Source organism: Neolamprologus brichardi, chromosome 15, assembly GCF_056152115.1.
Source record: "Neolamprologus brichardi isolate AB-2024 chromosome 15, ASM5615211v1, whole genome shotgun sequence".
Classification (NCBI taxonomy): Eukaryota; Metazoa; Chordata; class Actinopteri; order Cichliformes; family Cichlidae; genus Neolamprologus; species Neolamprologus brichardi.
In genome coordinates this window covers 11,240,529-11,255,842 of record NC_142118.1, presented here as the reverse complement: position 1 = coordinate 11,255,842, position 15,314 = coordinate 11,240,529, and the positions used below count along the sequence as shown (strand labels likewise).

Genomic DNA, 15,314 nt, shown 5'->3' with positions numbered 1-15,314 from the left:
TGTTCACCTCCATGTCTCTTCAACCTCCAGACGACTGGCTCAAGTAAACTCAATTTTGGCCGAATTGGGCCAACTGCGGTTACTCAAGACTCTATTCTCTCAGATATTCTGTGTCACTGCACTGGTAACACTGGCAACACCCAGTGTATGCCATGCCCTGTGTGTGTGTGTGTGTGTGTGTGTGTGTGTGTGTGTGTGTGTGTGTGTGTGTGTGTGTGCGCGCGTTAACGGTCAACCTATCACTTTGCCTGAGCACTTCGCTCTCGCTCTGCAGGCCTACTTGTTGTTCCTAGAGTATTTAAAAGTAGAATGGGAGGGAAAGCCTTCAGTTTTCAGGCCCCTCTTCTGTGGAACCAGCTTCCAGTTTGGATTCGGGAGACAGACACTATCTCTACTTTTAAGATTAGGCTTAAAACTTTACTTTTTGCTAAAGCATATAGTTAGGGCTGGACCAGGTGACCCTGAATCCTCCCTTAGTTATGCTGCAATAGACGTAGGCTGCCGGGGGATTCCCATGATGCATTGAGTTTTTCCTTCCCAGTCACCTTTCTCACTCACTATGTATTAACAGACCTCTCTGCATTGAATCATATCTGTTATTAACCTCTGTCTCTCTTCCACAGCATGTCTTTTATCCTGTCTTCCTTCTCTCACCCCAACCGATCGCAGCAGATGGCCTCCCCTCCCTGAGCCTGGTTCTGCCGGAGGTTTCTTCCTGTTAAAAGGGAGTTTTTCCTTCCCACTGTCGCCAAAGTGCTTGCTCATAGGGGGTCATATAATTGTTGGGTTTTTCTCTGTATCTATGAAGTGCCTTGAGGCGACTTTTGTTGTGATTTGGCGCTATATAAATAAAATTGAATTGAATTGAATTGATTATAGGAGTTGGTACCAGATGTGCTGCCCCGAGTGGAGACAGGCTGATGTGTTACGTCTATCCTCTAAGCTGTTAGCACAAACATGACTGTTCGCACACACGTACAATCACGCAAACCACAATCAGCAGTATGAGACATGTCTGACTCATTGAAGACACATAATCTCACGACCTTGAAGAGAAAACCGTAAAACACGTCTTGTTGTGTTCGCCCGCAGGAGACTTCTCTTCTCTTTTGATCACAAGAACTATGAACATGATGGAGGCTTTATAGTGTTTTCAATCTCTCCACCTCCCATCTCCCCTCTTTTATCCTCTCATCACTATTCATAAGTGTTATTGGTTGGAATGAAGTGTGTACATTTTGTTACCTTCCTCGTGTTATGCGCCAACACGTGCGTTTGTGCGCTTGAACATTTGTCGCTGAAACATCCTCCCATTTAGCCAGGCAGAAACAATCAAATGTTTTCTCAAGGGCATTTGCTCATTAAAGTCAATCCTTCTGGGACTGCTCTAGTGTATGTGTGTATCACGCGTGGCTTTGTTAGCTAGATAGCTTCCCTCTTAGCTTCCCTGACTACTGAGCGGTGAGTTTGGCATTCTCATTGCCAAAAACTGTCGTGAGCTTCGTCTGCTGGTTCCTTTCAGTCACAAGCTCCCAGCGTTATGTGTGTGTGTGTGAGTTACGTAAAGGCTTTGTGTAATGATGTTGTACGTCCTGTCATTTGTCAGAGTGCTTGTATAAGGAAACAGTAGTTGAATGCTGCAGGGAGGGTTTGGGTCATAAGCATTAAACTCAGGTGTGCTATGATTCGCTTGATTAACTACAGCTGTCAGTGAGGGCAGAGGGTGCTGTCCCTCCAGTCCTTCTGCATGACAGGCAGACGCCTCAACTCTCTGCAACCTGACATTGTCCCCTGCCTCCCTCTGGGTTTTTCACTTTTGCCAGACAGCACAGGGACTTTGTTGGTATAAGGGTCATATAGGGCTTACTGTGATGCTGAGCTCTGAAACGGCATATTGTGGTGCTAGGGAAGGCTCATCTTTGCTCATGTGACAAGGTGCATCCCTGTTAGGTCAGTAAGATTTTAAGGGGCTGAAATCCACTTGAGGTATTTTATGTGTAAAGAGACTTACTTTTAGGGCATACGTGTATTATTTGAGGATAAAGTACATATATTGATACATAATCAGAATGGTCAATCCTTTTTTTACAGGATCGCAGCAGCATTATGCAGATAGATGTATGTATGTAGGATAAAGATGCGTATTTATAATCTTTATCCAAACATCTGTGTAATATATGCAAATTTGCATGCTGAGGTGGATTTTTTCAATTTTCTTTGTAATCTGCTGTCCAGCAACATGTTTTACAACTGGGTATGTGTAAATTAGAGGCATAAAATATGTATTTTGAGTCTAAGATTTGTTTCTTCAGAACTGCTTAAAATAGATATCAGTGCTGATCATCTCTGATCTGGAATGAGCAGTGAATAGGCTCAGAGTCTGTGTGTGTATAACAGCTCAGTTTGCATATATATAGCTGGGTCAGCAGCATTAGATGGTTTTTCGCAGATAATGGAGGGACCACTGAAGCAAGAAGCTGTGCTCTGCTGTAATTGGCCCACGTGCGGTTCTCTTCCTGGGTATCGTTCATGAAGAGCGCATAGATACAAATTTAGGCTTAATCAGTGTGTGTGCAGCCAAATACATGAAACGGCCATAGAAAGTATGCCCGTTGTATGGATGTCGTCACGTTCCCCACTAATGCATGTTTGTCCAGAAACTGGGGTGAGTTTCTTGACTTAAGCTGACAGATCCAGTGCCTCCTTCCCTCTTTTTCTTCTGGTCTGCTCTTCTTTTCTTTTTTACCTTAGCTGCAATCTTTGTCTCAAGGGACACAACATTCACAACTTGGGTTATTGCAGTCCAAGCTTTGCAGTTTTTTTGTTTTGTTTTTTGCATACTGTCATTACTCCCAGGGAAACACTTTCTTGGCATTACTTTTTTTCACTTTTTTTTTTTTTACTACGCCTCTATGTTTCTTCATGATACAGTTCTAGGAAAAAATATTTCAAATATGGGGACATCTCAATACGTTGATAACAAGTAGTGGCAAGTGCCTAGTAGAGAACCATGATTGGCTGGTACATGCATGTCTAAAACAAAAATGTGACATGTACACTTATTTTTTAATTCTTTTTAATTTACATTAACCTCCTAAGACCCGAACTCTTCCACAGCATGCATTTTTAATTTCTCTTTGATATTTGGGCATATTGGGGCCCGATGAATGTAAAAACAAAGAATTACCAGATTCTTTATTTTTTTTTTACCTTATTTTGGTTTTTAAGAAAAATAAGAGCCACATATGAGGATATTTGTTTAAACTTTTGATAGAACAGTAGCAGTACAACGTCCTCGTACGTGGATATCAGGCCCTAGGAGAGCAAAATTGAGTATTTTGGTCTAAATAACCCAAAATGTGATGTCCACATATGTGGACGCCAGGTCCTAGGAGGGTAAATAAACTTTGAAACATTCTTTTCCTGCAAATTAATGACTGTGCACCCTATTCACCTCCGGTCTTACAGGAAGTTCTTAAGGTAAGAAGTCCTTAATGGCCCAAAAGAATGGACATAGTGCGAAAACCTGTTTCAGACTTTGCAGAAATCAAAAGAAATCATCAAGAAAAACCATATTAGGAACTATTACTGTATATCTTAGATGTTACATGGGATTATAAATCCCTTGAATCCTGCTTTATTTACATTTTGACTCCTAAAAAGTCCTCGCACACTGCGCTGCCTCAGTAGCCTTAACAAAGAGCACAAACCACTTTAAATACAACACGCACACAAACACACATGGCGTAGCCAGATGAATGGCCGGGCTACAACACAATGGTGCCAAATTAAATCACTGATGTCAGTGTCACCATGTGAGCCCAACAACACACACTCACATGCATGCAAGCATCACCTAATAAGGACCTCTTTGTTTGGCGGCATAATGTATTCTGGATCAGGAGATATCGGTTGGGGTTGGAAGGTCTACACGGTCAATTTCAGTTCATTATGCAAATCAACGTGGCAACAATTGTTCTCGAGCCAACTTGGTATGATTGCTGATTTCATAATTTGCTCCCTCTCCCTTTGGTCCTCTTCAGATGTTTTTGATTTGTCTTTTTCAACAGCGCCTTCATTTCCTCGATGCATCCTTTGCATCAAACCGAGCTCACTTAAAGGACTGCTTACATAAAAGCACATATAGACCAGCTCATTATATCAGCTTTGATTAACAATACGCTGTTGCAGGAGTCGCAGAAATGCATCCCCCCCCTCACTTTCTCCACTTTAAGACAGAAATGGCATCAGGTGCTAGCGAGTTCAGACACACAGCTATTACTTCCACTGCTGCACACATGCTGCTCGAGGGCACCTGTCTAAGATGAGAGTGTTAGCAAACAACCCAAACAGGTGGCAACATTTGTGTCACTCAAGCATGAGCTTGTCAAGGCTCGTGCTTCATCTGTGACCTTACATACACAGCTGTACCAGGGTGCTGCGCTCAACTCACTTCAGTGCTCAGGAGAATCGTACCTGGTGCTAAAGTTGTGTGAGTGCTAGATCTCGATAGCAGCTGCTCCTGGTAGACTACAGACTGCACAAGCTACCGAATAGGTGTGATCACGGGACTCTGTGAAGTGACTGTGTTTATGTGGAGACATATTTTATATGTTATTACTCTTTAAGGGCAACTGTGAGCTCATGAATCAAGCCTTGGCTAATCTAGGTGTGAGGTGAAAAAGGTTTACAGAAGTGTATAAAAACAGTATTTTTTTATCCTGTCTTCCTCCCTTCACCCCCAACTGGTCGCAGCAGATAGCCGCCCTTCCCTTAGCTTTGTTCTGCTAGAAGTTTCTTCCTGTTAAAAGAGAGTTTTCCCTTCCCACTGTCACCAACTGCTTGCTCAAAGGGGGGCACTTGATTGTTGCTGTTTTCTCTGTATTACTGTAGGGTCTTTATCTTACAACATAAAGCACTTTGAGGTGACTTATGTTTTGATTTGGTGCTATTGAAATAAAACTGAATTGGATTGACTATCTAAATGCTGTTTGCACAAATCTTTTTGTACTGGTAGATTTGAAGGGTCAGAGTCCAGCTCTTCAATACTCACCAGTCTATCACCAGTCTGATACACACAAGGTATTAACAATCATATGTCACGGACTCTGCATATCTTAAATCTTTGGAGCATGTCCATGCTTTGGTGGTGGGACATACACCCTCCATAGTTCAAAGCTTTCAACCGTCTGGCATGCTATCCCTCAATATATCCACTAGATGGCAAATATGAAAGTTCTTTCAGAAAAGGTGTGTGGAACAGCTAAAGTCAGAGCCCCTCTTTTGTTGCTGACTCATGTGAATGTTAGTCTCAAATCTATAAAGACAGCAAACACACATTAGTGTTAATTCCTTTAAAAGAAGTAGGATTAAACATTTGTATTTGTTCAACATCTAATCTTAAACAGAATGATAAAGATTAGATTTATTGTCTTGAGAGACATACATGTCACACGGTTCCAGACATTTCCAAACTCCTTCCTCTTCATCAGCTTTGGACTGTGAAGTCTTGCTCTTGTGTTGTAGCCGTGGAGCTTGGTTGAGCGCGTAAACTTCCACTAGGATGGACACAGTCATTGCTATGGATACTGATAGACGCATTTGCTTGCTCAGCTGTTGGGCTACTTAACGTGGCTCCCTCTCTGCAAACGCTCCTTGCAGCATTCGCCAAAAATAAATAAATAATGAAATCAAACCGCACAGGGAGCGCAATAACGTCTTTAAAAAGAAGGAATAAGAAATCCTAAAAAATTAAATATAGATTGAAAGTGGATGATTTTGTCCTTCATGTTATCATTTTTCTCCAAGCCCCCCAAAAACTGTTCAAAATGCAGCTCTATTATTGTTGTGACTGTATTTTATTGCTGAGCCTGGCACAACCTTTTCTTTGGTTTAAAAAAAACAACTGATTTCCACATCCATCATCTGTCGTGCGTGACCCTTAATATGGCGAATCTTCCACGCAAGCACATAAAAAGAGGCGGAGAGGTTAAGGCAAGGGTGTATTGGAAATAATGGCACTGAGCCCCGGTTTGTTTGCTCGTCTGTCTCCACACAGACTCTCTCAACGCTGCTGCATCCCAGGCTCACCAGCATCACCAGGTGCAGTGGAGCAAACCCTACTATACGTGCGTGACAGGGAGGGGAGGGAGGGGGCGTTGTCGCTGGGGCCGATGAAACAAGAGGGAGAGAGCGAGAGAGAGAGAGGGGGTTGGCAAGGTGGCGGGATTTGTGTTGAAGCCTGTTCTGTCAGACATGCGCAAGAGCGTCAGCAGCAGCAGCAGCAGCAGCATCACCACCATCGCCACCGCCGCCGCCGCTGCGCTGCGTTTCCGCCTTGGCTGAGCGGCGCACACAGTCGAGAGGGGAGGGGAGGGACGCCGAGAGGAAGAACGGAGACGCAGTGGGGCACAGCACGGACTCCAAGGAGCAAATTACACCGACGCACCAGCACCCCCACCGCCCCCTCTCCAGAAACACCTCAAGCGGCGACCTGACCTGTGCGGTGCGCGCGTTGAGCTTTCCAGCATGGAGACTGCGATAAATAATAAGCACTAAAATGTGAGAGCCACAGGGGGGAACAGAGCGCACGCGTGTGTGTGAGAGAAATAAAGTGGCCATTCCCTTTATCTTTTTTTAAAATCATTATTATTGCGGGTGATTTCAATTCTGTGTTCTGCAGTCTGAAAATGAAGAAGTTCAACATCAGGAAGGTGCTGGACGGTTTAAAAGAGGTGTCCTCCTCCACGCCGTCTGTCCAAGTGGGGCCACAAGAGAACCATCTCATCCAGGAGACCCTCCAGTCCGAGCATTTCCAGCTCTGCAAGGTGGGCGAGACTGGAGATTTTTCTGTTTTTTTCCCAATCATACAGCTGTTTGCGTATTGGCTTTTAGCGCTAATGATATTTATTGCAGGCAATGTTTTGCACTTATCCCATCTCAGAACACGGATGGTGCAAGTGGAGCTCCACGGAATTATTTATTAGCCGCAAAGCGTTTTACACTGCAGTCTTCTTCTAAACTACAACAAGCACGTGCTCATTAAAGATTTAATGAATATTTGGCGAGCAGCCTGTCCGTTTCAGAAATATCACATCCTATGCGCATAAACAGTGCAACATAGGCAGCTACGATGCGCATGCTGTTTGGCGAGTGCGCTGCACCGACCAGCTGCAAGTTTCTATTCGATTGTTTATGTTTTTGTTAAGTAATTTACTTCGAGCTTTTTTAAAAATCATCGAGCAACACGGGGTATGGTAGGGTTAGGGTTGCGCCAGTGTGCTCTGTGAAAATCCCGGAGTTTTCTGCATGTGCGCATGGCATGAACTGTCATATCGAGGGGTTGGGCTGAACTGATCCCCTCTTGCGTAATCTGTTGGTTTGGATTAGTAAAACACTGGTTTGTGATTGATGTGCGTGTGTAAGCGAGCGTGTGGCAGTGTGCGTGTTGTCTTTTCCACGCAGTGTCTCTCCATTCCCCCCTTCTTCTCCCTCGTCTTTTCTCTTTCACACATCCCTGCACCCCCCCTCCGTTCGGTCTCCCTCATCCACACCTAAACACAGACCACTTTATCCCCAGATCATTGGGGACTGATGGCGCCTGAAGTGAGTGCAGGCCTGCTTGGGAGATTAAAAAAAGGCTCGCCCTCCTCTGTCTGTATTGACCACAGTAGTAGCTGGGATAATTGGGATAATACCCGTCCAGTTTACATGACATGCATGCTACTGTTAAGTCAATTCAGAGTTTCCTCAGCAGCTTTTCTAATTGCCCTTTTAATAGACCCCACTGTGTGCTTCTCATTGATTTCCCAACATATTTAAATTGTGTGCTTGTGAAGCTTTTTTGCTTATTCCACCTAATGTTTTTTACATATTTGAAATAATCTATGTGTGATATCCTTCGTTACGTCTGGTTGCTGGAAAAAAATGACACTGCCATTGATTTGCTTTAGCATATTTGCACGATGAAGTCTTTTTTTGTGTGTTAAAAGACTTTTTGTCCTCGTGTATTTTAGTAGTCACATAACAGAGGTGCAAATCCAGGGAGATTAACATCAGTAAGAAGTGTTACGTTGAGAGCGCGTGAAGTAAACACGGGAAAATAATCTAGAATCATGTCAACATACCCGAGGGCTTTGGGGACGTTGGGGTTTGGTGACTAGACAGACCAGCTCAAAGACTGCAGGTTTTATAGCCACGGCAGCCTAAATATGTCTGTCAACAGCAAGACGTCTGATTGAAGTGCCTTTGAACAAGACTTCAGGCTCACTCTTGCACCTTTGTTGTCTGTCTGGACAGGATCTCTCTGTAATGTCTCTCTACAAGGAAGGCAGGTGTCTGTGCTGCACCGAGTGCTTCTTATGTAATGTACTTTAGCCTTCTGTCACTAAGCAAACAAATCCAACAGCCCACCGCCGGCTGACTGATGCCATAAAACTACCGTCACAGAAATGCACAGAGTGAACCAGGAACACCTTATAATGCGTCGCATACCGTAAAGAAGAAACAAAAGCTAATCATAACCTGATTCCTCCTCATCCATGTTTTTTTTTTTTTTCTCCATGTATTTTATTTCCAGACTTTAAGTGTTATCACGACTTCACGTGGGAGGCGGCGAGAGAAGGAAAACAACATAAAAAGAGGGAAATGAGAGAGAGATGAAATCTCAAATTAGGCCAGTGATTATAAAAGGAACCTAAAAAGCGAGTCCAAATATCATACCTATCATTAAGAAAAGGATATCCGTGCACAGAAAGAGCATTTGTTCCATCTTTTTTTTTTTTTTTTTTTTTTAATTTTCCCTTGTCTTCACAATTTCAGTTTTTATATTTCTGTCATAACACTCTTTGCATCCATCTGGGCCATTTGTTTATCAAAGTCAGGTGTGTGGCATCCACTGACAAAACAACACCCCTGCTGTGAAATGCAAATTGATATTCTCTAACACATTTTCTTTTTTTTCTCCTTCTTTCTTCTTCTTCATTTTTCTACGTATCGCACCAGACTGTCCGTCATGGCTTCCCCTATCAGCCGTCGTCCATGGCTTTTGACCCTGTGCAGAAGATATTGGCCATTGGCACCCAGAGTGGAGCTCTCAGATTGTATCCTTTTACTTGCCGCTGAGCCTCTATGAGCTGCTGTGGCCCGTGGCAGCTCCTTTGGGTAGGTGCATCCCTGTGAGGCAGCAGCAGGTAAGTGAACAGTCCCCTCAGCTGCTCTTGTCAGACGCTCCTGTATGTTGGCTGGTTTTCAGTATCTTAGAGGGATTTTGGAAAGGTGGGTTTCTTGGGTTTGCGAGCTTCAGTGTTTGATTTCTCTTCAACTTAAAGTCCAACATCCACATATTATCCCAAGGCGAGACAATGCATAAAATATAGACCACATTTACCTTCACTGAATTTCACAGTTTAGCTGTTTTTTAGACCTTGACCGTGCTACATTCTTGCACCCTTGTGCCGAATACTAAATCAAAGCAAAGCCCGCACAGACCCCACATATTGAAATACGTGTTGCCGTTCGGCACAAGTGTTAGCTCGCATCGGCTTTCTTGCAATATGAGGACGTTAACACAAACAGGGACAACAGCTTGCGATGAAATGGCACCACGGGGAGTCATATAGCTTCAGAGAACGCCCGCGAACTTGCCTGTGTGAGGCCGCTTTTACAGGTCCTCCGTGTGTTCTCCTGCCTGTCCGACAACCTTTGCCAGCTCATTACGGTGTGATGAAGAGCGGTCCGCCTGGCTGTCCCTCTTTCCCACCTGCTGGCAGGTATGGTTGTGACTCAGTCTCGTTCACCTTGCACTGGAAAAAAAGGATGATGATGATGAGCATGAGAGTCTACTGAACCGTGTTTGCCAGATTTTTTTTTTAAAAAGATGGGCAGCCTGTGTACCTTTTTAAATGTTTTAAGACAGACTGAGTGAGATGGTAGGAACACCACATTTTAAAGCGATAACTATATGTTCCTAAAGCTTTACAGATTCAAAATAAACCTTAACTGGACTAGAGCAGATTCGATCACTTGTATTAGTAGATACAAGTAGAAATTCCTGCTTTGGTAGGTGAACTATGTTAAGGTGGATAAGCTCAATAGGGCTTGTGTCTTGCTTTCTGGTACATTACCCATTACTTCCAAAGTCGGAAGAAGAAGTTTATAGCGAGTCAGCCTATACTAAGACTATAGCGACTTTGATCGAATGATCTTGTCAGATGTTTCCTGCTGGCTGTAATTGGTCACTTTGAAACTGAATGAACAGAGGGATCTCTTTTGTGTTTGAGTGATGTGGATCAGATAGAGTCTTATCAGAGTCAGTGGAAGGTGAATTGGGAGTCATCTATCTGCTCCTTGGTGTTGGTTCTCCTCCCCTGTTATTTTACTGTTTAGTCAGCCCTGTCTCTTTATCTGATGACAGCGACACCACTGTGGCGCAGATGCAGGCGGTGTAGTTCGAGCTTTCGCGATTCATAAATTGTGCAGTGCTGAGCTGCCGGATGTGGGTCTTGTGGCAGGTTGTGATTTCGTTGAAGTTTTGGCTGTTTGCAGGTTTTGGAAAGGCATCCAGGGATTCCCTGTGCTGATACACATGGTCACATCTGCGCCTTGGCGGGCCATGAGAGGCTTCTCATGGATATCGATGTCTGTGTGTGTGTGTATATGTGTGTTTGTTTGCCTGGTTGGCCTGCCAGGACATTTGGCTGCACCCCTCTTCCATGAAGGATTACAGGAAGTGGCAGATCAAGGGCCTCAGCCCGGCAGCGTGGCAAAGCACTGAAAATTACAGCACAAACAGGAGGCGTGCACTGATGTGTACACATGTGCGATACATGTCGGTGTTTGTGTTCTCTGAGGATATGTCTCATCCCTGTAGACATAAAGCCAATCATTTCTGTGGTCCCCCAAAACTGCCTCGTATTGGCTGCTCACCACTCACTCTGCCTCTGGCTTCAGCGTCCACCTGGGAAGATGACAATGTCCCTTTGGTGTTATCTGGAGGAGGGAAAGACGGGAAATAGAGAAAGAGCTTGGCTGGTGAGCCCGTGGAAAGAACAGGCCAATAAAGCAGGAAGAGCAGAGAGAGAGGGGGAATAGCTAGGGAAGAGTGAGAGAGGCAGGCTATCCCTTTTTTTCAAGATCTAATGGCCAAGAATAGAATCCTTATTGATCTGTGTGTGGTAATGCAGTGAGACAGATATGCCCAAGTGCACACACAGAGACACACACTCAATTGTTTTCTGCACAGTATCTCAACAGCAAAAAGAAGTCAAGAGCATTTAAAAAAACAACGGGATTTGCTGTGCAAGCAGTCACCCCACATTAGCTATTCTTTGGATTAGCTGTGTATTTTCAAAAATAAGCAGGATTGCAAAATGCTGAATTAATAAAGCAGGGTTTTTTTTTAGTGGTTTTAGTGATGAGACAGTGTTTCTGATGAAGGTGGAGGAGCAAAAAAAAAAAAAAGCTTCCTTGTTTCCTATGCCCTTTAGTTTCTGGCCAAATACTTTGTGATGACTCTACTTTTCAATGAACACTGCAGAGGCCCTTTTAGTGTTTACCAGGAGGTTAACCACAAGGCCATCAACATAAGACAAAAAGATGAGAAGATTAGCTTTTCACCGGACTAACAAAAAACACTGTGGCTTCCAGCATTCATAAAAAAGAAAAGATTAAAAGATAAAACGAGCATTTAGCTTGAAACCATTCTGCAATGATGCTCTTGCTTCTTCCTCCACACATCTTTTTAATGTGATGCTGTGGATCAACATGAAGGGCAAAAGTAAAAAGAGGATTGTGTTAAATAATAGTAGTCTCAGTACTGAGAGTAATGCTAGTTTTTGCCTTAATCAAACCGCATGTGCCAGCCGAGCTCCATCATACGAGTCTTGTATAGCGCTTTTCTGCTCTACTTGAATACTCAAAGCACTTTATACAGCATGTCTCATTCAGCCATCCACACACACATTCGCACAAGCACTTTTTTTATATGTCTAAGTGCTCTATAACATTCACACTCAGGAGCAACTTGGGCTTGAGTAACTTGTTCACTATCATCAGGATACTTTGGCATACCAAAGACAAAACTGACACTAACCAAGCGTGCAGTTAATACCTGCTATACTTCTCTTAGAAGCTGTTAGCCTTTATTGTAATAGAACAGTTGTAGACAGGAAAACTGGGAGAAGGACCAGGGCAGGGCTTTGGAGCGGATTCAAACACAGACCACTGCTTAACCCATTAAAGTCTTTACATTAAAAAGTGCTATATCCTGCATAATAATTCAGTTCCATCCATCCATTCGCTTCCACTTATCCTTTTCAGGGTTGCGGGGGGCGCTGGAGCCTATCCCAGCTGTCATAAGGCGAGAGGCGGGGTACACACACAGGGACAGACAACCATTCGCACTCACATTCACTCTACATGTGATTCACACCTAGTGGCAATTTGGATTATCAATTAACCTATCCCCATAAGCTGCATGTCTTTGGACGGTGCGAGGAAGCCGGAGTACCTGGAGGGAACCCACGCAAACACAGGGAAAACATGCAAACTCCACACAGAAAGACCCCGGCCTGATGGTGGAATTGAACTCAGGACCTTCTTGCTGTATGGCAACAGTGCTAACCACCGTGCCACCGCTAATTCAGTTCCAATTCAATTTTATTTATATAGCGCCAAATCACAATTTATATTGTAATGTAGACCCTACAAAAAAACATACAGAGAAAAAACACAACAATCATATGACCCCCTATGAGCAAGCACTTTGGCGACAGTGGGAAGGAAAAACTCCCTTTTAACAGGAAGAAACCTCCGGCAGAACCAGGCTCAGGGAGGGGCGGGGCCATCTGCTCCGACCGGTTGGGGTGAGAGAAGTAGTCGATATATGAGATTGCAGGCGTATGATAAGTATGGGACAAGTGACATCAACATATGAATCAGTTACCTGTAGTTTAGGATCTCCAACTTCAGTATATTGGAGTAATCAAGTACAATCTAGAATGTGTCAAACTGTCAACAACTGTGAAAATCTTTTGCTCATTTTTGGTCAGATATTTTCTATGCTGTGTCAGCAAGAACGTGTAATACCTAACACGATTTTAATCGGACGTTGTTTTTGCGCATTAAAGCAACAGTATATAGAAACTGAGTGTCCTAACAGTGTGCAGACCAGTGCTGATAGTAGATTTTGTGACTGGCTGACAGAAAACATGGACAGTTTTGGAATGTTATAACACTGGAGCCGGAGTCATCTGTATGTATTTCAATTTCTGGGTGGTCTGCAGCAAATGTGTTTAACACTGTGGCAGCATCACCTCCCCAGAGAGATCGCTCTTTACTAATGGTGGCCAGGAGAAATGGCAGCGCTATAACTCAGAGACTCCCTGTGAGCCAGCAAGACGCAGATCAATAGATCAAATTGTCAGTCCATGCTCCGCCAGATTATCTCATCGACAAACGCAGGACATCATAGGCCTCACACGTCCAAATGGAGGCACACAGGCGCACACACAGAAGCGCGTGCGCTCATCCCCAGAATTATTATTTCAGAATAGCTGTCCGGAGGTGGCTGAGGTAACATGCAGTTGTGCCTCTGCACATATGCACGCGCACGATGATAGATGAGTTGTACAGATGTTAATGGATGCGGATTCAAATAATGTGTGACGTGCACAAAAGGGCAAACATTTGTATATGCGAGCAGACGCTGGTGGATGCAGAAACGGCGCGTGCACGCATGCACGTATGCAGATTCTGATTCAATGAGTGAGTGTGCTACCCTTCAACGTTTGCCCGCAGTCACTTGAAAATCTTGCTGAGACGTGATCTTAATGACACAGATTGTTTTTACTTAGCAATACAAGCGTGAATTTAATTGCTATAATATGCACCAAAGGAAGTGTTCAGTTGTAGCTCACAATCTCTATATGCGCTTCATCATATGTATGCGAGGGAAGTTCTTATTTTGATTAAATTCGCGATTAAACGTTATTAATATTTCCGTGTATTCCAATATATGTAAGACTCTCTTGGAGGATTCCAGTGATATACGTTCTGGGTTATTATTATTATTGCTTTCATAGTACAGTTCGACCTTAACAAATAATTACAGTGACCCTCTGGCTACTTTTCTCTGCATAGCTGCACTATCTTTAGAGATGGAGGGAAAGCTAAAGCTTGTTTTCAGGTCATAGACCATTTATTCAGTTGTTAGGTCTTTTATCTGTTTTGTTAAAACTTTCTTTTCTTTTTTGTGGTGTGATTTAGGTTCTTAATTGCAAGCAACTGAGTGTAGAAGGGAAATGCATATTTTATATATTGGTGACTTAAACATCAGTGTACGTATTTCTTCACATTTCATATAATCTGCTCTGGTGGAAAGGTCTACAAAATTGACAAAATGTATAGTTTGTTTCCTCCTCAGTGGCTAGCTGGAGAGCTGGCAGTAGCATATGGGGGATGAAGGATTGTTAAAGTGGTTTGGTATCACAGAATATAAAGAGGGATTAGTATCTCATCCCAGAGGACCTCATTTTACTTTTCAAACAAGTAGAACAAGGACTGGGGGAGAGAAAGAAGAGAAAATCTGTTGAAATTAAGTCTTAAAACTGCCAGTCGATATAACCGTGTGATATAGTCCAAAAAAAAAAAAAAAAGGTCTTGAAAGTTTAGCCCGTGGTAAGGTCACAAGGGAACTTCCAAGATGTGGCTTTCATGTCAGTTCTGTGCTTATCAACTTTACACTATTACCGGAACAAAGAGGGCATGTGTTTGTGGCTGTGCGCTGTATTGAAGTGCTGTTAATCAAAGACCCCTTATGTACCAGGTTTGAATCTTTCATGCCCTCCCAAAGCACTCAGCGTCCTCTGTTCTATCGGTTCTTAGAAATGGAAAACAAATTTTGCTGCATCAGTACCGCAACAGTGTTTTTGCTGCTTCCCCCTGTCCAATATCCTGACAGCGTGTTCTGCTTAAGTCCTTTAGCCTTGACAGGCACCAAATGGGATCCGGGTTTAGGGTGATTAAAGTTGTGCTGCCATGTTGCTTCTCCTCAATAATTTAGTGTACATTTATCTCCAGCTCTTACTCCTCTTGCTCCTTGTCTCTCTGCTCTGTTGACTCCTGCCTTGTCAGGGATGATGAGTGTGTGTATGTCTGCGCATTAAACGGAGGCATGTGGCTTTGATGGTTTAAACCGTTTGACCAGTTAACTAATGGAAAAATGCACATGTAAAAGAAAAGTAAAGTTCATCCAGACACACAGGCCTTCCTACTTACCATGACTCATCACATTTAAGGTGGGAACTTGAAAGACT

At 43.5% G+C, this 15,314-nt stretch overlaps 1 protein-coding gene across 3 annotated transcripts in view; it reads left to right on the top strand.

The window, feature by feature from the left end:
- Positions 1-6,254: 6,254 nt before the first annotated feature.
- Positions 6,255-15,314, top strand: part of stxbp5a (syntaxin binding protein 5a (tomosyn)) — a 97,985-nt gene continuing 88,925 nt past the window's right edge. For all 3 annotated transcript variants that reach the window (XM_087852338.1, XM_087852337.1, XM_087852336.1), the window contains exons 1-3: positions 6,255-6,561; positions 6,683-6,827; positions 9,004-9,101. In XM_087852338.1, the coding sequence (XP_087708464.1) occupies positions 6,690-6,827; positions 9,004-9,101 (236 nt within the window). In that variant the 5' untranslated portion in view covers positions 6,255-6,561; positions 6,683-6,689. The remainder of the gene's footprint in view (positions 6,562-6,682; positions 6,828-9,003; positions 9,102-15,314) is intronic.